Source organism: Mustelus asterias, chromosome 15, assembly GCF_964213995.1.
Source record: "Mustelus asterias chromosome 15, sMusAst1.hap1.1, whole genome shotgun sequence".
Taxonomy (NCBI): domain Eukaryota; kingdom Metazoa; phylum Chordata; class Chondrichthyes; order Carcharhiniformes; family Triakidae; genus Mustelus; species Mustelus asterias.
Window position 1 is genome coordinate 62,844,978 of NC_135815.1, and position 23,894 is coordinate 62,868,871.

The window sequence follows — 23,894 nt, forward strand, 5'->3', positions numbered from 1 at the left end:
TTGGAGAAAATTCTGAAGGAGAGTATCCCTCTCCACTTGGAGAGGCAAGGTTTGATCAGGGATAGCTAGCATGGTTTTACCAGAGAGAGGTCATGCCTAACAAATGTGATTGAATTTTTTGAGGTGGTGACCAGGTGTGTAGATGAGGGTAGTGCAGTTGATGTAGTTTATATGGATTTCAGAAAAGCCTTTGACAAGGTCCCACATGGGAGATTTATAAAGAACGTAAATTCACATGCGATACAAGATAATTTGATAAAGTGGATTTAACATTGGTTCAGTTGTAGGAGACAGAGGGTAGTGACAGAAGGCTGCTTTAATGTCTGGAAGCCAGTCTCCAGTGGCATGCAACAGTGATCTGGGCTGGGTCCCCTATTATTCATCATTTATATAAACGAGATGGATGACTACGGATGACTAGGGGTAGGATTAGTAAATTTGCAGATGACACAAAGATTGGCCGGGTAGTTAACAGTGAGGCTGAGTGCCTTGGGCTACAAGAAAATATAGACGGGATGGTCAAATGGGCAGATAAGTGACAGATGGAATCTAACCCTGAAAAGTGTGAGGTAATACACTTTGAAAGGAGTAATTTGACAAGGAAGTATTCAATGAATGGCATGGAACCACACCATGGAACAAAAGGATCTTGGCGTGATTGTCCATAGATCTCTGAAGATGAGAAAGGCATGTTAGTAGGGTGGTGAAAAAGGCATATGGGACACTTCCCATTATCAATCAAGGCATAGATTACAAAAGCAGGGAAGGCATGAGTTGTATAGAACGTTGGTGATGCCATAGGTGGAGTACTCTGTGCCATTTTTTTAGAAGGATGTGATAGCACTGGAGGGGGTGCAGAGGAGATTCACCAGGATATTGCCTGGGATGGAACACTTCAGCTATGAAGAGAGGTTGGATAGGCTTGGGTTGTTTTTGTTGGAGCAGGGAAGACTGGGGGATGACGTGACTGAGGTATACAAGATTATGAGGGGCATGGACAGAATGGATATGACGCAGCTCTTCCCCTTAGTTGAAGGGTCAGTCATGAGTGCAAGGTGAGGTGCAGGAGGTTTAGGGGGGATGTGAGGAAAACTTTTGTACCTAGAGGGTGGTGATGGTCTGGAGCACGCTGCCTGGGAGGGTGGTAGATGCGAGTTGCCTCATATCCTTTAAAATGTACCTGGATGAGCACTTGGGCAAAGTGCTGTGAAATGTGGTTATGTGGGAGATCAGGTTTTTCGAGTGTTGGTGCAGACTCAATGTGCTGAAGGGCTTCTTCTGCACTCTATGATTCTATTCTACGAGGGTCTTGTGTGATGACTTCAGCCAGGCTAATGAGGTTGGCTTGCAAGAGTATGAACTACCTGATGAGTCCGAATTGATGGTTAAATCAGGGAGCCTCATGTTCCCTATTTAAAGCAGGTGTGTCAGACTCCCAGCCTGCATCCAGCAGGGAGCAACTGGAGAGCTGGCTGTGTACAGATGTATGGTGAAAATAAAGTAACTTGGTGATGGGACTTTCAACTCCGTGGATTTATTACATCTTGTAAATCTATAAATCTAAGTTTTCCTACCCATCTTCAACTCCTTCCCAAATAATCAGCCGCTGAAGAGACAGTTAAGGAAACAATTAGAATTTGTACTGCGAATTAAGTTTATCAATTAAAAGAACGAATAAGCAGAAATACACAACTTTCACAATTTAAAAACTACTTTGTACTTGAATTTTACTGTCACTCTTGAGCAGATTTTTCATTTGCTAACTGCATGCTCTCTGTCGTAAGTAGCATTCAAAGGGAATGCTGGTCAGGACATAACAACTTGGAGCCTTGGATTTCCTGTTCATTAATTGAATAGGACTGAAAGAGTTGCAATTTCTCATTGCTGGAACATGTGAAGAATATTACTCTGTTCTGGAAACAATTCCGTGATCATTTCAGGCACATCAGGTAACCACTGATTTTACTAGCACCAAATAAATATCCTTCCAGTTAAGGAAATGCTACATATTAAACTTCAATTTCAGGAACCGAATAAAAAATATTTTATTAATGAAGTATACTTATTTGCAATGTTATGACATACTCCCTCTGTGGACAAGCAGCACATTGTTTTAAACGGGCTACATCGCTATTTAATGAAACCAAGCTACAACCTCATAGAAATCATCATAGAAACCCTACAGTGCAGAAGGAGGCCATTCGGCCCATCGAGTCTGCACCGACCACAATCCCACCCATGCCCTACCCCCACATATTTACCCGCTAATCCCTCTAACCTACGCATCTCAGGACTCTAAGGGGCAATTTTTAACCTTGGCCAATCAACCTAACCCGCACATCTTTGGACTGTGGGAGGAAACCGGAGCACCCGGAGGAAACCCACGCAGACACGAGGAGAATGTGCAAACTCCACACAGACAGTGACCCGAGCCGGGAATCGAACCCGGGACCCTGGAGCTGTGAAGCAGCAGTGCTAACCACTGTACTACCGTGCCGCCCTGCAATCTGCAGTCAAAAGACATTGCGCAATATACTATTTTCCTAACTGTTGTACAGTTGATTGCATTTTGGATTTGCACGTTTGCCCCTTTTAAGAATATGTAGTAGAAATGCTGGCTGATTTTATACTTTTCTCATAAGCATGAATAAAACAGAACATGTCTCCCTGTTTTCAGGCTTCTACTCTCACTCTGAACATAGGACAGATAATGATATTAAACTGGCAGACATTATACCTAGCCTATTCAATAAACATTCATGGCTTAGGTGCCCACTTTGCACAGAATCAGCTCCTGGAATATGTCTGCCTCAGATTTACATATTGGATACAAGTAACAAGGCTCTGTTTCTTGTGTGGAAGTTCTCTCTATGGAACCATGGATACCATGTATCCAATTTTCCAGTTTTTTGATTTTGAGAATATCTCAAAAGGCTGCAATGAGCTCTATATTCTCTAACTGGACTTGAACAAGGTTCTACACTGGAGCAGCTGTTCAAAATTTGACTTGGGTGTTATATTCAAACACTTGTGAAGTCTGAGATGAATGAAATCACTCAATTACTGAAAGAACAGATGTAACAAATTGTTAAAGATAAACTCATTTCCAATCATTAATGAACAAGGATAAAGGAATGTTATTATTATGCTGGAACAATATTGAACAAGTGACCTTAATGGAACAGGCCATTCTAACATTTCTCTGGTCGCCTGGAGTTTTATTCCAAGTTTTGATTACATTTTTAAGCCATGTGCTTTATTAAGTTTAATTTGACAATCTTGTGACCAATCTGATTTCTTGTTTTTTAAGGTCCAATGATCACTTATGGTAATAGTGTTCACACCTGGATCTTAAACACATCATGGTTTATATATAAAGGGACTATATTCTACCAATGGTCAGCACTCAGGAACTCTAGATCATGCAGTGCAATCCCCATTTCACGTAAAAGGCATGATTCTTTCATTCTAATGTGCTCCTCCTGGTTCCACATTTAAGTAAGCAAAGTAAAACATAGCTTTCCAAAATAAAGAGAAATATAGAGAACATATATAAAGAGAAAATGTGCAGGAAAATTACAGACAAGTGCAACAATTACAGAGCAGCGATAATGGGGGACTTCAATTATCCGAGCAGTAAATGGGATAGTAATAGTGTGAAGGGCAGAGAAGGAGAAGAGTTTCTGAAATGTAATCAGGAGAATTCTTTTGGCCAGAATGTTTGTAACCCAATGAGGGAGGAGGCATAGCTGGATCAGGCTCCAGGGAATGAGAGGAGTCAACTAGACAAATTGTCAGTAGGTTTTGTTTAAGGAAGTACCCTATAGAATTAAAATACTCATTTGAAGGATGGATGAACAAGCGTGAGGGGTTGGTGGTGGCTGGAAATGAACCTATCCTGAGTAAATTTGGATCAAAGATTGGCAGGTAAAATTGTAATGGGACAATGGGAGCTGATTCAGGCAAAACTAAGGTACATCCCCTTGAGGAGGAAATGTAGGACAATCAAAGCCAGAGCTTGCTATGTGATGAAAGAGATAAGGGAATAAGGTTCATAGAAAATGTGTTCATAAGGCGTAAGAACAGAGAGACCTGGGGTGTATACGCTCAAATCATTGAAGATAGCAGGGCAAGTTGAGAAAGTGGTTAAAAATGAGAATATAGGGGGCATGGTTAGTAAGTTTGCAGATGACACCAAGATTGGTGGCATGGTGGACAGTGAGGAAGGTCATCTCCAATTGCAGTGGGATCTTGATCAATTGGGCCAGTGGGCTGACGAATGGCAGATGGAGTTTAATTTAGACAAATGCGAGGTGATGCACTTTGATAGATTAAATAAGGGCAGGACTTACTCAGTTAATGGTAGGGCATTGGGGAGAGTTACAGAACAAAGAGATCTAGGGGTACAGGTTCATAGCTCCTTGAAAGTGGAGTCACAGGTGGACAGAGTGGTGAAGAAGGCATTCGGCATGCTTGGTTTCATCGGTTAGAACGTTGAATACAGGAGTTGGGACGTCTTGTTGAAGTTGTACAAGACATTGGTAAGGCCACACTTGGAATACTGTGTGCAATTCTGGTCACCCTATTATAGAAAGGATATTATTAAACTAGAAAGAGTGCAGAAAAGATTTACTAGGATGCTACCGGGACTTGATGGATTGAGTTATAAGGAGAGGCTGAATAGACTGGGATTTTTTTCTCTGGAGCGTAGGAGGCTGAGGGGTGACCTTATAGAGGTCTATAAAATAATGAGGGGCATAGACAAGGTAGATAGTCAATATCTTTTCTCAAAAGGTAGGGGAGTCTAAAACTAGAGGGCATAGGTTTAAGGTGAGAGATACAAAAATGTCCAGAGCGGCAATTTTTTCACACAAAAGGTGGTGAGTGTCTGGAACAAGCTGCCAGAGTTAGTAGTAGAGGCGGGTACAATTTTATCTTTTAAAAAACATTTAGATAGTTACATGGGTATGATGGGTATAGAGGGATATGGGCCAAATGCGGGCAATTGGGATTAGCTTAGGGGTTTTTAAAAGAAAATAAGGGCGGCATGGACAAGTTGGGCCGAAGGGCCTGTTTCCATGCTGTAAACCTCTATGACTCTAAATAATATGGGATCCTGGCCTTTATAAATAAAGGCAGCAAGGAAAGCAAGGAAGTGATGATGAAGCTTTACAAAATACTAGTTCAGCCAATTCTGGATACCTCATTCTAGAAAGGATAGGAATGCTTTAGGGAGGATGCAGAAAAGTTTTACCATGAAGGTTCCAGGATAAGGGACTTCAATTATGTGGATCAATTGTTGAGGCTCGAGAGGAGAAAATATTGAGAGGAAATTTATAGATTTATTCATGTATTATGTGGGGTCTAGACAGTATAAAAGAGAGAAATTGCTTCCATTGGCAGAAGGTTCAGAGGTTACTGATTAAGGGAGATTGGCAAAGAACCAGAGGCAACACAAGGAAAAAATATTTAACACACAGCAAGAGGGTTTTGGAAGCAAATTCAGTTGTGGCTTTCTGAAGGGAATTGAATAAACATCGAAAGATAAAAAATTGTAAGGCTGTGGAGAAAATATTGGCAGTGAGGCCAGTTGGATTGCGCCTGCAGAGAGCTATCATTGACCTGATGAGCCAAGTGGCCTCTGCCTGTTCAATAACCATTCTGTGATTCAAGAAGCAGACTCCAGCATTCCTTTAAAGGACCACAGGTTTGGTGTCAATCAACTGAGAATGCTAACTACAGCATACAAATAAGTCACACATTTTAACCCCAGATGAGTGTTAAGTCTCCTATTTGCACATGCAAAGAGTCAACAAGGGTATCAGACTTTGCAGGAACCGTTAGCAAAATGGCAGGATTAGTTTTTCCAGAGAATGAGTGCATATACACCAGCCTTTCTATTGAAAGATCTGAAGTATTGGCAGCAACATCTAGGACAGGTTTTCTTGTGCCTGCCATCTGAAGAGTTGATCAGTACAGCCCCGCAGATATTTTGGAGACTGGACTTCCATCCCTCACTCAGGTGGTAGTCCTGCCTCAGAGAGTAACCAGCAATTGGGTTGGTTGGCAGTTCTGTAGTACTAGCAGAGTCAGTGGCAGCAATGGCCAAGACTGGAATTACAAGCAGTCCCCAGATTCTACGTCCCGAAGTCCAGGCCAAGGCAAGTGCAAGGAAGTCTCATGGCAACTAGAGGAGGGTTTGCCCAGGGTAGGTTGGGAGAGTGTGGGGTGGGGACTTGATGGAGAAGCCAAGGGGGAGGGGATTGCACTTGCTGGACAGACCTTGGACTGGGCCACCCAATATGGAAAGGGGGCCCTCTATTCCCACCCAATCATGGTGACCTGCCCTTCCCCTGAAATCCTCCCACCAGCCTCAATTGACACTTATATAACCAATTAAAGGCATCAATTAGGGTGAAGGTGGGCAGGCTACCCTATAAGCCTTGCCGGCACCACATAAAATTGCTGGCAGGTCAAGGATGGGCTGGAGGGCGGCAGGAAGGCCACATGAGAATTTTACAGGCCCCCGTGCCTACAAAGCTGCCAATGGAGAACCATCAAATCCTGCCCCAGAAAAAGAAGGCTCATGAACTATTGTATACCTTTCCTGTTCACGTTGAGCACATAGCCCCGAAATCCTTTCTTTCCTTGTTGTCAACCTGTCTGTTCAGTAGGGTGGATTCAAAATTCTAGTGATCTCCTTAATGTCTGTTCTATTCTTATGTTAGCCAGCACAAACACTCCAGAAGATAACGCTCTTAATAAAGAAAGTAGCTCTTTCCAAGCTGTGTCTGGAATACTTAGCAACATGATATCAAATCACAGGCAAGTATTGCTAATGTGCATCTTATCAGAAATGAATAAAAGATAAATATCACAAAGCTAATTTCAGTAGCAACTTGACATATGTTGTTCATTTTGAAAGCTGCATTCACAGTATTTAACAAAATAGTTCTTACCTTCGGTGAAGCATTCAATGGTATTGGCAGGGCCTAGAATAGGATAACCATCTTCATTCAATCTTATATTACTGCCTCTGGGACAGGTTGGAATGACAGTTGTAAGCTTGGTTGTTGGCTCTGTTGTAGTACTTGTGGTTGTTGCAGCCGTGGTTGTGGTTGTGGTAGTTGTAGTGGTAGGCGCAACTGTCGTTTCTAATTGGCGGATTAATCCGATGACAGGTTTGCCTCCGACTGATAAAACTGGCTTACCTTTTGGGTCAACTAAAGGCTTGCTATCTCTCCCATGTCCAAACAGAGGTAATCCATCAGGACTCAGGATTGGGGATCCTTGTTGATCTTTAAAATTAAAATTAAACAGAAAAATGGCAGCTATTTTACTACAAGGTGTTAAATACCTTTTTTTCCTCATAATAATGAGCATTGTTGGCAAGGCCAGAATTAATAGCCCATCCCTAATTGCATTGAGAAGTGGTGATGGTAGCACTTATGGTTGACAGGTGGACTCTGGTCAAAGATTGTGAAGTCGTCAGGGCTCTGGGGCAAATTTGGTGCTCTGCTGGCTCTCTTGCTGAGGATAATGCTAAGGGCTATACTAACAAAGAATTTAAGATTATCAACCAGTCATACAATATGGCTAATTTATGCTAGGTAAAAGCCTCTCATCTGAAAATAGAAAGAACATGTCCAAACATTGCATCCTTCTCAAATAAACAAAAGAAGACAACTGTTCCTGGTGCATTCCTCAATCAGTGTTGTCTCACTTTTTTTAAAATTCAAACAAAGGTTTGGGAATAACTCTTCCCTAATGCATTTTCCATGACAACACTTTAAACAGAGTCCACTTGCCAACCAATTAGCACCCTTTTCTCATGCAATATAAATTATTGTTCCCTTTGAAATTTGGTATTCTTATGTCTGTCCTGAATAAGACAAAGCTTCTACAGCATATTTATTTTGTCAGCACTAGATATATTAAGCATCAAGCACTGATAAGAATTACTTTTCCTTTTGGAACCAAATTTATTTTTAAAGAGGTTTGACTGGAATTGCACAAACCTAGTACAGTTCGTCCATCTACTCCCAGTTGTATTTGGAGGGGCTTTCCCTCTGTATCCTGGAGGATTTGTCCTTCAGGATTCATCAATATTCCTTGATCAAGATCTACAATCTGTTTTGGAAGTTAAAAACACTAATAAGTCACATTTTTCAATTGATTTAGCTCTGACATTGATTTGACAATTTCTTGAATCAATTGTACAAGAAATACTCAACCCATTTAGTATCCTGAGGTCCAGCGATGACCCTACGCCCAGTCGCTTTTTCATTACTCCCTTTGTTAGCTGAAACTTTGCTCTGTCTGTCAGCTGTTAAATTTGGTCTCCCATTTTTCCCTGTGATTTGACACAATATTTAAATTCATTCATGAATGATATTGTCTGAAAGTCTATATTTATTATGGATCTTGTCTCAAATGTTTCAGCGGATTATTGGAATTTTTTTTAATCTTATGAAAAATTAATGTAAAATACACCTTTTTAAAATCTGAACATAATCTTGCGCATTGTCTGCAAATGTGGCAGGATGTGCTCAAAAATGTCTACCGTTCCCAACTTTCCCTGAATTGAACTCAATTGATCATTCAGGGATATTGCTGTGTATCAAAATTGATGTGGAGATGCCGGCGTTGGACTGGGGTAAACACAGTAAGAAGTTTAACAACACCAGGTTAAAGTCCAACAGGTTTATTTGGTAGCAAAAGCCACACATGCTTTCAGAGCTCCAAGCCCCTCCTTCAGGTGAGTGGGAATTCTGTTCACAAACAGGGCATATAAAGACACAGACTCAATTTACATGAATAATGGTTCGAATGCGAATACTTACAACGAATCAAGTCTTAAAGTTACAAAGAACGTGAGTGGAGAGAGCATCAAGACAGGCTAAAAAGATGTGTATTGTCTCCAGATAAGACAGCCAGTGAAACTTTGCAGGTCCAGGCAAGCTGTGGGGTTACAAATAGTGTGACATGAACCCAATATCCCGGTTGAGGCCGTCCTCGTGTGTGCGGAACTTGGCTATCAGTTTCTGCTCAGCGACTCTGCGCTGTCGTGTGTCGTGAAGGCCGCCTTGGAGAACGCTTACCCGAATATCAGAGGCCGAATGCCCGTGACCGCTGAAGTGTTCCCCAACAGGAAGAGAACAGTCTTGCCTGATGATTGTCGAGCGGTGTTCATTCATCCGTTGTCGCAGCATCTGCATAGTTTCCCCAATGTACCATGCCTCGGGACATCCTTTCCTGCAGCGTATCAGGTAGACAACGTTGGCCGAATTGCAAGAGTATATACCGTGGATGGTGTTCTCACATGAGATGATGGCATCTGTCACAGATGGGGAAACTATGCAGACGCTGCGACAACGGATGAATGAACACCGCTCGACAATCACCAGGCAAGACTGTTCTCTTCCTGTTGGGGGGCACTTAAGCGGTCACGGGCATTCGGCCTCTGATATTCGGGTAAGCGTTCTCCAAGGCGGCCTTCACGACACACGAAAGCGCAGAGTCACTGAGCAGAAACTGATAGCCAAGTTCCGCACACACGAGGACGGCCTCAACCGGGATATTGGGTTCATGTCACACTATTTGTAACCCCCACAGCTTGCCTGGACCTGCAAAGTTTCACTGGCTGTCTTGTCTGGAGACAATACACATCTTTTTAGCCTGTCTTGATGCTCTCTCCACTCACGTTTTTTGTATCTTAAAGACTTGATTAGCTGTAAGTATTTGCATTCCAACCATTATTCATGTAAATTGAGTCTGTGTCTTTATATGCCCTGTTTGTGAACAGAATTCCCACTCACCTGAAGAAAGGGCTTGGAGCTCCGAAAGCTTGTGTGGCTTTTGCTACCAAATAAGCCTGTTGGACTTTAACTTGGTGTTGTTAAACTTCTTATCATCAAAATTGAAACATAGGAGCAGAATTAGACCATCCATCCCTTTGAGTAATTAAATTAGATCATAGTTTATTTGTATTTGGCTTTTTAAACTGTCACCGCTCTGTGTTCCCACTCTTTAAACTGTCACCGCTCTGTGTTCCCACTCTTTAAACTGTCACCGCTCTGTGTTCCTGCTTTTTAAACTGTCACCGCTCTGTGTTCCTGCTTTTTAAACTTCTTTCCCAGTGCACTCTGAGGAAGGGGAAAAAGGGTTCAGTGTTCCATTGGAGCAATTCTTTTTCTTTGTAGCAGTAAGTTATATGGAGGGGATGGAAGTGAAGGCAGTGCAATGTACCTCCTGCAGAATGCTTGAGGTGAGGGACACCGTCAGTGTCCCTGCTGATTACACCTGTGGGAGGTGCACCCATCTGCAGCTCCTCCAAGACCACGTTAGGGAGCTGGAGCTGGAGTTGGATGAGTTTAGGATCATCAGGGAGGCAGAGAGGGCCATAGACACAAGCTTCAGGGATATAGTTGCTCCAGGGAATGAAAATAGATGGGTGACAGTGAGAGGGGCTGGGAGGAAGCAGTCGGTGCGGGGATCCCCTGTGGTCGTTCCCCTTAGCAACAAGTATTCCACTTTGGATACAGGTGAGGGGGGCGACCTACCAGTGGTAAGCCGCAGTGACCAGGTCTCCAGCGCTGAGTCTGTCCCTGTGGCTCAGAAGGGAAAGGGGGAGAGCGGGAGAGCTATAGTTATTGGGGACTCGTTAGTTAGAGGGATAGATAGGAGGTTCTGTGGCAACAAGAGAGACTCACAGATGGTATGTTGCCTCCCGGATGCCAGGGTCCGTGACATCTCCGACCGTGTCTTCAGCATTCTAAAGGGGGAGGGGGAACAGTCACAAGTCATGGTGCACGTCGGCACCAAAGACATAGGTAAGAGAGGGGACGGAGACTTAAAACAGGAATTCAGGGAGCTAGGGTGGAAGCTGAGAGCCAGGACAAAACAGGTTGTCATCTCTGGTATGTTGCCGGTGCCACGGGATAGCGAGTTGAGGAACAGGGAGAGAGTGCAGTTAAACACATGGATGCAGGGATGGTGTAGGAGGGAGGGTTTCAGCTATGTGGATAATTGGAACACTTTCTGGGGAAGGTGGGACCTGTACCAACAGGACGGGGTGCACCTGAACCAGAGGGGCACCAATATCATGGGAGGGAAATTTGCTACAGCTCTTCGGGGGGGGGTTTAAACTAATTTGTCAGGGGGATGGGAAAAGGAGTTGTAGTCCGGAGGTCAGTGAGTATAGTGAGGTACTGGGAAGGGTATCACGGTCAAAGGTGGGTACCAGCAGACAAGAAAGTGGGTTGAAGTGTGTCTACTTCAGTGCAAGGAGCATCCGAAATAAGGTAGGTGAACTTGGGGCGTGGATTGGCACTTGGGACTACGATGTTGTGGCCATTACGGAGACATGGGTAGAACAAGGACAGGAATGGTTGTTGGAAGTTCCGGGGTATAGATGTTTCAGTAAGTGTAGGGTAGCTGGTAAAAGAGGTGGAGGAGTGGCACTGTTAATCAAGGAAAGTGTAACGGCTGCAGAAAGGCATTTCGAAGAGGATCTGCCTACAGAGGTAATATGGGCTGAGGTCAGGAATAGGAAAGGAGTGGTCACGTTGTTAGGAGTTTACTATAGGCCCCCAAATAGTAATAGAGATGTGGAGCAAGAAATTGCTAAGCAGATTATGGATAGGTGTGGAGGTCACAGGGTAGTTGTCATGGGGGACTTTAACTTTCCAAATATTGATTGGAGCCTTTATAGGTCGAATAGTTCGGATGGGGCAGTTTTTGTGCAGTGTGTGCAGGAGGGGTTCCTGACACAATATGTGGATAAGCCGACAAGAGGTGGGGCCACATTGGATTTGGTAATGGGAAATGAACCGGGCCAAGTGTTGGATTTGGTTGTGGGAGAGCACTTTGGAGATAGTCACCACAATTCAGTGTCTTTTGTTATTGCAATGGAGAGGGAGAGGGCCATACGGCAGGGCAAGGTTTACAATTGGGGGAGAGGTAATTATGATGCAATCAGGCGGGAATTAGGAAGCATAGGATGGGAACAAAAATTGTCAGGGAAAGGCACTAATCATAAGTGGAACTTTTTCAAGGAACAAATACTGCGTGTCCTTGATAGGTATGTCCCTGCCAGGCAGAGAGGAAATGGCCGAGTGAGGGAACCATGGTTCACAAAAGAGGTGGAATGTCTTGTCAAGAGGAAGAAGGAAGCATATGTAAGGTTGAGAAAACAAGGTTCAGTTGGCTCAATGGAGGGTTACAAGTTAGCAAGAAATGAGCTGAAAAAGGGGCTTAGGAGAGCTAGGAGGGGGCATGAGATGTCCTTGGTGGGTCGGATCAAGGAAAACCCCAAGGCTTTTTACTCTTATGTGAGGAAGAAAAGAATGACCAGGGTGAGGTTGGGGCCGGTCAAGGACGGCAGTGGGAATTTGTGCATGGAGTCAGAAGAGATAGGAGAGGTGATGAATGAATACTTTTCTTCGGTGTTCACCAAGGAGAGGGGCCATGTTTTTGAGGAAGAGAGGGTGTCACAGGCTGATAGGCTGGAGGAAGTAGATGTTCGGAGGGAAGATGTACTAGCAATTTTGAATAAACTGAAAGTTGATAATTCCCCTGGGCCTGATGAAATATATCCTAGGAGTCTTTGGGAGGCAAGGGATGAGATAGCAGAGCCTTTGGCATTGATCTTTGCGTCCTCACTGTCCACGGGGATGGTGCCAGAGGACTGGAGAGTGGCGAATGCGGTTCCTCTGTTTAAGAAAGGGAATAGAAATGACCCTGGTAATTATAGGCCGGTTAGTCTTACTTCGGTGGTCGGTAAGTTGATGGAAAAGGTCCTCAGGGATAGGATTTACGACCATTTAGAAAGATGCGGATTAATCCGGGATAGTCAGCACGGATTTGTGAAGGGCAAGTCTTGCCTCACAAATTTGATAGAATTTTTTGAGGAGGTAACTAAGTATGTAGATGAAGGTAGTGCAGTTGATGTCATATACATGGATTTTAGTAAGGCGTTTGATAAAGTCCCCCATGGTCGGCTTATGAAGAAAGTAAGGATGTGTGGGATAGAGGGAAGTTTGGCCGATTGGATAGGTAACTGGCTATCTATCTCCACATCATATCTAACAGAAGACAGAGGGTGGTGGTGGATGGAAAATTTTCGGACTGGAAACCGGTTACCAGCGGAGTGCCACAGGGATCAGTGCTTGGTCCTCTGCTATTTGTCATTTTTATAAATGACTTGGAGGAGGGGGCTGAAGGGTGGATCAGTAAATTTGCTGATGACACCAAGATTGGTGGAGTAGTGGATGAGGTGGAGGGCTGTTGTAGGCTGCAAAGAGACATAGATAGGATGCAGAGCTGGGCTGAAAAATGGCAAATAGAGTTTAACCCTGACAAATGCGAGGTGATTCATTTTGGTAGGACAAATTTAAATGTGGATTACAGGGTCAAAGGTAGGGTTCTGAAGAATGTGGAGGAACAGAGAGATCTTGGGGTTCATATCCATAGATCTCTGAAGGTTGCCACTCAATTGGATAGAGCCGTGAAGAAGGCCTATAGTGTGTTGGCGTTCATTAACAGGGGGTTTGAGTTTAAGAGCCGTGGGGTTATGCTGCAACTCTACAGGACCTTGGTGAGACCACATTTGGAATATTGTGTGAAGTCTGGTCACCTCACCACAAGAAGGATGTGGAGACACTGGAAAGAGTGCAAAGGAGATTTACCAGGATGCTGCCTGGTTTGGAGGGTAGGTCATATGAGGAAAGGTTGAGGGAACTTGGGCTTTTCTCTTTGGAGCGGAGGAGGTTGAGAGGAGACTTGATAGAGGTTTATAAGATGATGAGGGGATAGATAGAGTGAACGTTCAAAGACTATTTCCTTGGGTGAGTGGAGTGGTAACTAGGGGGCATAACTATAGGGTTCATGGTGGGAGATATAGGAAAGATGTCCGAGGTAGGTTTTTTACTCAGAGAGTGGTTGGGGTGTGGAATGGACTGCCTGCAGGGATAGTGGAGTCAGAAACTTTAGGAACATTTAAGAAGCTATTGGATATGCACATGGGAGTACTTCGGGATGATAGGGAGGAAATAGCTTGATTTGAGTTTCAGACAAAGCTCGGCACAACATCGTGGGCCGAAGGGCCTGTTCTGTGCTGTACTGTTCTATGTTCTATCTTAACTCCATGTATCAATCTTGGTTCTGTAACTTCCAATACCTTTACCTCAGAAAAGTCCATCAATTTCAGTTTTGAAATTTTCAATTGAACTTTTTAGGGGAGAAGTTTCCTCTATTCTGTGAGAAACCTGTTACGTATGCTGGGGGTATGCCCCTTTAAGAGAACGGGTCAGGTGACCTGGGACAACCCAGTCTTGTGCAGTGTGTGCCAGAGATATGACATGGAGATAAACAGTTCCAGTTAGTTTACTCCCACTTACCTCGTGGTCTTTTCTTAGTCCATATTAAACCTCATATATAATAATTGCCGACGAGGCTGAATTACGGCCCATAGACTGTATGTCACCAATGATTCTTCGGAAGGAGGGAAGATTGCCATCATCCTAGATTCCGAAAACGGTGCAAATCATCCAGAATAGACTTGAGGGAACAGGCCGAGGCATCGAGGGAAGCGGTCACGAGGGGACTCAGGCTGCATTCGATGGGAAGAGTGGGAGAGTACAGAGGGAGCGGCAGCGCAAAGAAAGGCAAAAACACGTGAAATGTGGCTATTAAACATGAAGGCGGGAAAATCTCCCGCCAGTGGGATCAGAAAATGATGGGTCAGTTCAGGGCAATGGGGCCATTCGATTAAGGTATGGAGAGCTGTATGCTATATGGAGAGCTGGATGGTATACACAGAGCATTTTCACTAATACTTAAAAGCCAATAAGGTAGGTGAAGAACGCATGGTAGCAATCTTCCTGCGTACTATCGGGAGTAAGACATTTGCTACACTAAGAAGTCTCATACAACTCAAAGTCCGCAGAGAAACCCCTAGCAGAGTTGTGTGAGGCACTAAGAAACCATTATGTCCCAAAGCCACTTATGATAGCAGAACATTTTCGACTTTATAAAAGAATACAGTTGGAAGGAGAATCCATCACACAATTTGTGGCAGTGTTAAAAAGACAGACAGAACACTGTGAATTTAGCAGGTTCTTGTAAGATGCTTTGCGGAACCATTCAGTTTGTGGGCTACGCAATGAAGTGATCCAATGGAAACTTCTGACAAAAGAGTTCTTAGACTTTAAAGTGGCCTTTGAAATACCTACTGCTATGGAGTTAGCTGCAAATGAAGCAACACATCTGGGTGGCAGCAGAATATGGTGTCAACTGCAGAATGCTGCCACTGTGGCAGGTCTGGCCACAAAGAGTCAACATGCTGAACTCGTGAAACCCAATGTCGCAGCTGTCAATGCATGGGACATATTGCTCAAAATTGTAGGTCGTAACTGAAAGAAGGAGAGTTGAAGAGAGACTGAGGACTAGGCACAAGATACATGCCGACAGCCAAGAAGGGGACAGGGAGTCCGCCTGATCTATGGAAGAAGCAGAAGAACCTAAATCTACAAAGTTCCGGCTTAATATATTATCAGTTCGAGGAGAAGCCGATAGATTCTGGGTCCTTCCCAAGGTAGAAGGGAAGATAATTAAAATGGAAGTGGGTACGGAGGCAGTAGTATCGCTGATTCCGGACTCAGTATACAGAGACAAATTGAAAACACTACCTTCAAAAATCACCTCAAGAAGAAGAAAGAGGCACATGACATGCACAGGCAGCTGGGATCAAGTGAATCTCTTGAAGAATATAGGGGGTGTAGGGGTAGAGTTAAGAGAGAAATCAGGAGGGCAAAAAGGGACACAAAATTGTTTTGGCAGATAAGGCAAAGTAGAATCCAAAGAGCTTCTACAAATACATAAAGGGCAAAAGAACATAGAACATAGAACATTACAGCGCAGAACAGGCCCTTCGGCCCACGATGTTGCACCGACCAGTTAAAAAAAAAAACTGTGACCCTCCAACCTAAACCAATTTCTTTTCGTCCATGAACCTATCTACGGATCTCTTAAACGCCCCCAAACTAGGCGCATTTACTACTGATGCTGGCAGGGCATTCCAATCCCTCACCACCCTCTGGGTAAAGAACCTACCCCTGACATCGGTTCTATAACTACCCCCCCTCAATTTAAAGCCATGCCCCCTCGTGCTGGATTTCTCCATCAGAGGAAAAAGGCTATCACTATCCACCCTATCTAAACCTCTAATCATCTTATATGTTTCAATAAGATCCCCTCTTAGCCGCCGCCTTTCCAGCGAAAACAATCCCAAATCCCTCAGCCTCTCCTCATAGGATCTCCCCTCCATACCAGGCAACATCCTGGTAAACCTCCTCTGCACCCTCTCCAAAGCCTCCACATCCTTCCTGTAATGTGGGGACCAGAACTGCACACAGTACTCCAAGTGCGGCCGCACCAGAGTTGTGTACAGTTGCAACATAACGCTACGACTCCTAAATTCAATCCCCCTACCAATAAACGCCAAGACACCATATGCCTTCTTAACAACCTTATCTACTTGATTCCCAACTTTCAGGGATCTATGCACACATACACCTAGATCCCTCTGCTCCTCCACACTATTCAAAGTCCTCCCGTTAGCCCTATACTCAACACATCTGTTATTCCTACCAAAGTGAATTACCTCACACTTCTCCGCATTAAACTCCATCCGCCACCTCTCGGCCCAACTTTGCAACCTGTCTAAGTCTTCCTGCAAACTACGACACCCTTCCTCACTGTCTACCACACCACCGACTTTGGTGTCATCAGCAAATTTGCTAATCCACCCAACTATACCCTCATCCAGATCATTAATAAATATTACAAACAGCAGTGGCCCCAAAACAGATCCCTGAGGTACACCACTTGTAACCGCAAGAGTAACAAGGGGGAGAGTAGGGCCTCTTCAGGATCAACAAGGTCATCTATGTGCGGATCCACATGAGATCGGTGAGATCCTAAATGAATATTTCTCATCAGTATTTACTGTTGAGAAAAGCATGGATGTTAGGGAACTTGGGGAGATAAATAGTGATGTCTTGAGGAGTGTACATATTACAGAGAAGGAGGTGCTGGAAGTCTTAAAGCGCATCAAGGTAGATAAATCCCCGGGATCTGATGGGGTATATCCCAGGACATTGTGGGAGGCTAGGGAGGAAATTGCGGGTCCCCTAGCCGAGATATTTGAATCATCGATAGTCACGGGTGAGGTGCCTGAAGATTGGATGGCAAATGTTGTGCCTTTGTTTAAAAAGGGCTGCAGGGAAAAGCCTGGGAACTACAGGCCAGTGATCCTCACATCTGTGGTGGGTAAATTGTTGGAAGATATTTTGAGAGACAGGATCTACAGGTACTTAGAGATACAAGGACAGTCAGCATGGTTTTGTGAGTGGAAAATCATGTCTCACAAATTTAATTGAGTTTTTTGAAGGGGTAACCAAGAAGGTAGATGAGGGCAGTGCAGTTGATGTTGTCTACATGGACTTTAGCAAGGCCTTTGACAATGTACCGCATGGTAGGTTGTTGCATAAGGTTAAATCTCACAGGATCCAGGGTGAGGTATCTAAATGGATACAAAATTGGCTTCTTGACAGAAGCCAGAGGGTGGTTGTAGAGGGTTGTTTTTTAAACTGGAGGCCTGTGACCAGCGGTGTGCCTCAGGGATCAGTGCTGGGTCCACTGTTATTTGTCATTTATATTAATGATTTGGATGAGAATATAGGGGGCATGGTTAGTAAGTTTGCAGATGACACCAAGATTGGTGGCATAGTGGACAGTGAAGAAAGTTATCTCCAATTGCAACGGGATCTTGATCAATTGGGCTCGTGGGCTGACGAATGGCAGATGGAGTTTAATTTAGACAAATGCGAGGTGATGCATTTTGATAGATTGAAGCAGGGCAGGACTTACTCAGTTAATGGTAGGGCATTGGGGAGAGTTACAGAACAAAGAGATCTAGGGGTGCATGTTCATAGCTCCTTGAAAGTGGAGTCACAGGTGGACAGAGTGGTGAAGAAGGCATTCGGCATGCTTGCTTTCATCGGTCAGAACATTGAATACAGGAGTTGGGGCGTCTTGTTGAAGTTGTACAAGACATTGGTAAGGCCACACTTGGAATACTGTGTGCAATTCTGGTCATCCTATTCTAGAAAGGATATTATTAAACTAGAAAGAGTGCAGAAAAGATTTACTAAGATGCTACTGGGACTTGATGGATTGAATTATAAGGAGAGGCTGAATAGACATAGAACATAGAACAGTACAGCACAGAACAGGCCCTTCGGCCCACGATGTTGTGCCGAGCTTTATCTGAAACCAAGATCAAGCTATCCCACTCCCTACCATCCTGGTGTGCTCCATGTGCCTATCCAATAACCGCTTAAATGTTCCTAAAGTGTCTGACTCCACTATCACTGCAGGCAGTCCATTCCACACCCCAACCACTCTCTGCGTAAAGAACCTACCTCTGATATCCTTCCTGTATCTCCCACCACGAACCCTATAGTTATGCCCCCTTGTAATAGCGCCATCCACCCGAGGAAATAGTCTTTGAACGTTCACTCTATCTATCCCCTTCATCATTTTATAAACCTCTATTAAGTCTCCCCTCAGCCTCCTCCGCTCCAGAGAGAACAGCCCTAGCTCCCTCAACCTTTCCTCATAAGACCTACCCTCCAAACCAGGCAGCATCCTGGTAAATCTCCTCTGCACTCTTTCCAGCGCTTCCACATCCTTCTTATAGTGAGGTGACCAGAACTGCACACAATATTCCAAATGTGGTCTCACCAAGGTCCTGTACAGTTGCAGCATAACCCCACGGCTCTTAAACTCAAACCCCCGTTAATAAAAGCTAACACACTATAGGCCTTCTTCACGGCTCTATCCACTTGAGTGGCAACCTTTAGAGATCTGTGGATATGAACCCCAAGATCTCTCTGTTCCTCCACAGTCTTCAGAACCCTACCTTTGACCCTGTAATCCACATTTAAGTTAGTCCTACCAAAATGAATCACCTCACATTTATCAGGGTTAAACTCCATTTGCCATTTTTCAGCCCAGCTTTGCATCCTATCTACATCTCTTTGCAGTCTACAACAGCCCTCCACCTCATCCACTACTCCTCCAATTTTGGTGTCATCAGCAAATTTACTGATCCACCCTTCAGCCCCCTCCTCTAAGTCATTAATAAAAATCACAAAGAGCAGAGGACCAAGCACTGATCCCTGCGGCACTCCGCTAGCAACCTGCCTCCAGTCCAAAAATTTTCCATCCACCACCACCCTCTGTCTTCGATCAGACAGCCAGTTACCTATCCAATCGGCCAACTTTCCCTCTATCTCACACCTCCTCACTTTCATCATAAGCCAACCATGGGGGACCTTATCAAACGCCTTACTAAAATCCATGTATATGACATCAACTGCCCTACCTTCATCAACATACTTAGTTACCTCCTCAAAAAATTCTATCAAATTTGTGAGGCACGACTTGCCCTTCACGAATCCGTGCTGACTATCCCGGATTAATCCGCATCTTTCTAAATGGTCGTAAATCCCATCACTAAGGACCTTTTCCATCAATTTACCAACCACCGAAGTAAGACTAACCGGTCTATAATTACCAGGGTCATTTCTATTCCCTTTCTTAAACAGAGGAACAACATTCGCCATTCTCCAGTCCTCTGGCACCATCCCCGTGGACAGCGAGGACCCAAAGATCAAAGCCAAAGGCTCTGCAATCTCATCCCTTGCCTCCCAAAAGACTGAGACTTTTTTCTCTGGAGCGTAGGAGGCTGAGGGGTGACCTTATAGAGGTCTATAAAATAATGAGGGGCACAGACAAGGTAGATAGTCAATATCTTTTCTCAAAGGTAGGGGAGTCTAAAACTAGAGGGCATAGGTTTAAGGTGAGCGGGGAGAGATACAAAAGTGTCCGGAGGGGCAATATTTTCACACAGAGGGTGGTGAGTGTCTGGAACAAGCTGCCAGAGGTAGTAGTAGAGGCGGGTACAATTTTACCTTTTAAAAAGCATTTAGATAGTTACATGGGTACGATGGGTATAGAGGGATATGGGCCTAATGCGGGCAATTGGGATTAGCTCAGGGGTTTTAAAAAAAAGGACGGCATGGACAAGTTGGGCCGAAGGGCCTGTTTCCATGCTTGTCAACCAAGCTGTCTATGACTCACACAAAACAAGTGGTGCCACTGAGAGGAAACATACTGGTAATGGTACAACTGAAGGACCAGTGTGCTGAGCTACCACTGTATGTGGTTAAGGGTGTCTACCCTGCTTTATTTGGACATTCCTGGTTGCAGAAATTAAAATTAAATTGGAGGTGTGGTAATTAGGCTGGCGGATTCGAGAACAAGTTTACACGACCTTCTGGGGAGATATGAGGACGTGTTCAAGGGGACCCTGCATCATAGAATCATAGAAACCCTACAGTACAGAAAGAGGCCATTCGACCAATCGAGTCTGCACCGACCACAATCCCACCCAGGCCCTACCCCCATATCCCAAATATTTACCCACTAATGCCTCTAACCTCTGCATCTCAGGGACCCTGCATGAGATGAAAGGGATCAAGATTAAGATTCAACTGAATTCAGAGACTCGTCCAAGGAGTCTGAAGGTGCGTCTGGTACCATATGCCATGCAGCCAAAGGTGGAGGCTGAATTCGAATGACTGCTGAGCATGGGGTGCTGGAACCAGTCACCACCAGCGAATGGGCCACCCCAATTGTTCCAGTTTTGAAGACAGATGGCATCTTGAAAATCTGTGGGGACTTCAAGGTCACTGTCAACCCAGCTCTGTGTGCAGATCAATACCCACTTCCTCTTATTGAGGACCTGTTTAGTGGATTTGGCAGGAGGTAAGAATTTTTTGAAGATGGACTTGCCTCAGGCCTATCTCCAAATGGGGGGGTCGCAGAAGAGTCCCAACCACCTCTGATGATAATAACTCATTGGGGGTTTTTCCGTTAAAAGCGTCTTCCCTTCGGCATCACATCGCCATCAGCCCTTTTCCAGAGGGCAATGGATCAAATTCTAAGTGGATTACTCAGGATCCACTGTTACTGGATGATATATTAATGTCAAACTCTACCAAAGAAGAGCATTTGAAGAACTTAGGAGACCTTCAGAAAGTTGCAGAAGCATGGCCTGCAAGTAAAGAAAGAAAAATGCAAATTCTTTAAGATTTGATTGAATTCCTGATGGTGAATGTCTGGAATGTGCTGCCCGGGAGGTGGTGGGAGCAGATACGATAGCAGCATTTAAGGGGCATCTAGCCAAATACATGAATAGGATGGGAATGGAAGTATACAGACTCCATAAGTGCATACGGTTTTAGTTTAGGCAAGCATCATGATCAGCGCAATCTTGGAGGGCCAATGGGCCTGTTCCTGTGCTGTACAGTTCTTTGTTCTTTGTACCTGGGCCACATCATTGATAGTGAGGGACTCCACAAGGCACCCAGGAAAACGGATGCCATTATGAAAGATCCTAGACCAGAGAACGCATTGCAGTTGCGATTGTTCCTTGGGGCGGTGAATTATTATGGCAAATTCGCAGCAAATCTGGCCACTGTGTTTAAACCGTTACACCGACGGCTTGGTAAAGGCTGACCATAGAGATGGACCCAGGGCTGTGAAGAGGCTTACTGGGGGATAAAACAAAGGTCAGAACTGCTAACCCATTTCGACCCGAAGTTGCCACTGCAATTATCCTGTGATGCCTCATCTTATGAGATTGGCACTGTATTGTCACACATACTGTCTAATGGAGAAGAAAGGCCCATTGCCTTTACGTCAAGGTCTTTGACAAAAAGAGAGAAAAATTATGCCCAGGTCGAGAAGGGATGCGTCGTGGTCCATTTTGGCAGGTCAAATGGGATGAAGGAGTACAATATAAAGGGAAAGACTCTCAGTACTGTAGAGGATCAGAAGGACCTTGGGGTCCGGGTCCATAGGACTCTAAAATCGGCCCCGCAGGTGGAGGAGGTGGTTAAGAAGGAGTATGGTGTGCTGGCCTTTATCAATCGAGGGATTGAGTTTAGGAGTCCGGGGATAATGATGCAGCTATATAAGACCCTCGTCAGACCCCACTTGGAGTACTGTGCTCAGTTCTGGTCGCCTCACTATAGGAAGGATGTGGAAAAGATTGAAAGGGTGCAGAGGAGATTTACAAGGATGTTGCCTGGATTGAGTGGCATGCCTTATGAGGATAGGCTGAGGGAGCTCAGTCTTTTCTCCTTGGAGAAACGAAGGATGAGAGAAGACCTATTAGAGGTGTATAAGATGTTGAGAGGCATAGATCGGGTGGACTCTCAGAGGCTTTTTCCCAGGGTGGAAATGGCTGCTACGAGAGGACACAGGTTTAAGGTGCTGGGGGGTAGGTACAGGGGAGATGTTAGGGGTAAGTTTTTCACACAGAGGGTGGTGGGCGAGTGGAATCGGCTGCCGTCAGTGGTGGTGGAGGCAAACTCAATAGGGTCTTTTAAGAGACTCCTGGATGAGTACATGGAGCTTAATAGGATGGAGGGTTATAGGTAGGTCTAGAAGGTAGGGATGTGTTCGGCACAACTTGTGGGCCGAAGGGCCTGTTTGTGCTGTAGTTTTTCTATGTTTCTAAGGGATTGAGAATCATATTTCGGGTGAAGAGATTCTCACATTTCCTATATGGCCGTTATTTTGTGCTGTTAACTGATCATAGGCCCCTCACCACCATTTTCGGGTCAGTACCAAAATACCATCCATGGCGGCAGCATGCCTATAAAGATGGGTACTACTGTTATACACAGTAAGGAGTCTAACAACACCAGGTTAAAGTCCAACAGGTTTATTTGGTAGCAAACGTCACTAGCTTTCGGAGCGCTGCTCCTTCGTCAGGTGAGTGGGAGATCTGCTCATAAACAGCAAACAGGGCATATAAAGACACAAACTCAATTGAGCTAGTGGCGTTTGCTACCAAATAAACCTGTTGGACTTTGACCTGGTGGTGTTAGACTCCTTACTGTGTTTACCCCAGTCCAACGCCGGCATCTCCACATTACTACTGTTATAAACATACTCCTACGATATATGGTATCAAGAATCAGAATGCTAATGCTTTTATAAGGCTGCCTCTGTCTGGAGGAATGGATGTTCCTGATTGGCATTTGAAAATGATGTATTTTCAACTAGATGATAAGGCACCAGTGCCTGCAGGCCAGATCTGAAATGCCAAAACAAACGCTGTCTTAAGTGAAGCAAAGGATTTAGTCTCGAGGGAAAACTATTCATAGAAATCAGCATGATTTGCACCCCTACCTGTCCAGGAGGTGTGAATTGTCCATAACACACTGATGTCTATTGTGGGGAAGAGAGTGGTCAATCCTCCCTCATTAGGAGGAAAAGTGCTGGAACAAGTACACCAAAGACACCCGGGAGTGTTGTGAATGAAGGAGATTGCCAGGAGCTATTTTTGGTGGCCAAGTGAAGACTCCCAGATTGAGGCAGGTTCTTATGAATCTCGCACTATAGTGCGCAAAGCACCACCATTGTTGCCCCTCCATCCATAGGAATGGCCTGAAGCTCCTTGGCAAAAGATCCACGTAGACTTTGCAGGTCCAGTGAAAGGAAAAGTGTTATTGGTGGTGGTCGATGCCCGCTCAAAATGGCCAGAAGTAGCAACTATGAAGTCAAGTGTCTGCATGTGTGACAATAGATCAATTCGATGAATTGTTTGCTCGATTTGGAATCCCAAACAAGTGGTGAGTGACAACAGCCCACAGTTTGGGGCAATGGAGTTGGAGGAATACCTCGACCATCAAGGAGTGCGAGAGGTGAGGTTGACTCTGTCACCCTGCGACAAATGGCCAGGTGGAAAGGTT

General features: G+C 44.7%; 1 protein-coding gene across 4 annotated transcripts in view; it reads right to left on the reverse strand.

Moving 5' to 3' along the window:
- Positions 1-23,894, reverse strand: part of fndc1 (fibronectin type III domain containing 1) — a 291,318-nt gene that overhangs the window by 72,467 nt on the left and 194,957 nt on the right. For 3 of the 4 annotated variants that reach the window (XR_013499658.1, XM_078229982.1, XM_078229985.1), the window contains 3 exons: positions 8,235-8,353; positions 8,019-8,130; positions 6,960-7,298 (listed from right to left, as the gene is read on the reverse strand). Coding sequence is in view for 3 of the 4 variants with exons in the window: in XM_078229982.1 (XP_078086108.1) it covers positions 6,960-7,298; positions 8,019-8,130; positions 8,235-8,353 (570 nt within the window). In the remaining variant the exon portion in view is untranslated. The remainder of the gene's footprint in view (positions 1-6,959; positions 7,299-8,018; positions 8,131-8,234; positions 8,354-23,894) is intronic. The other variant, XM_078229984.1, reaches the window with a different exon arrangement.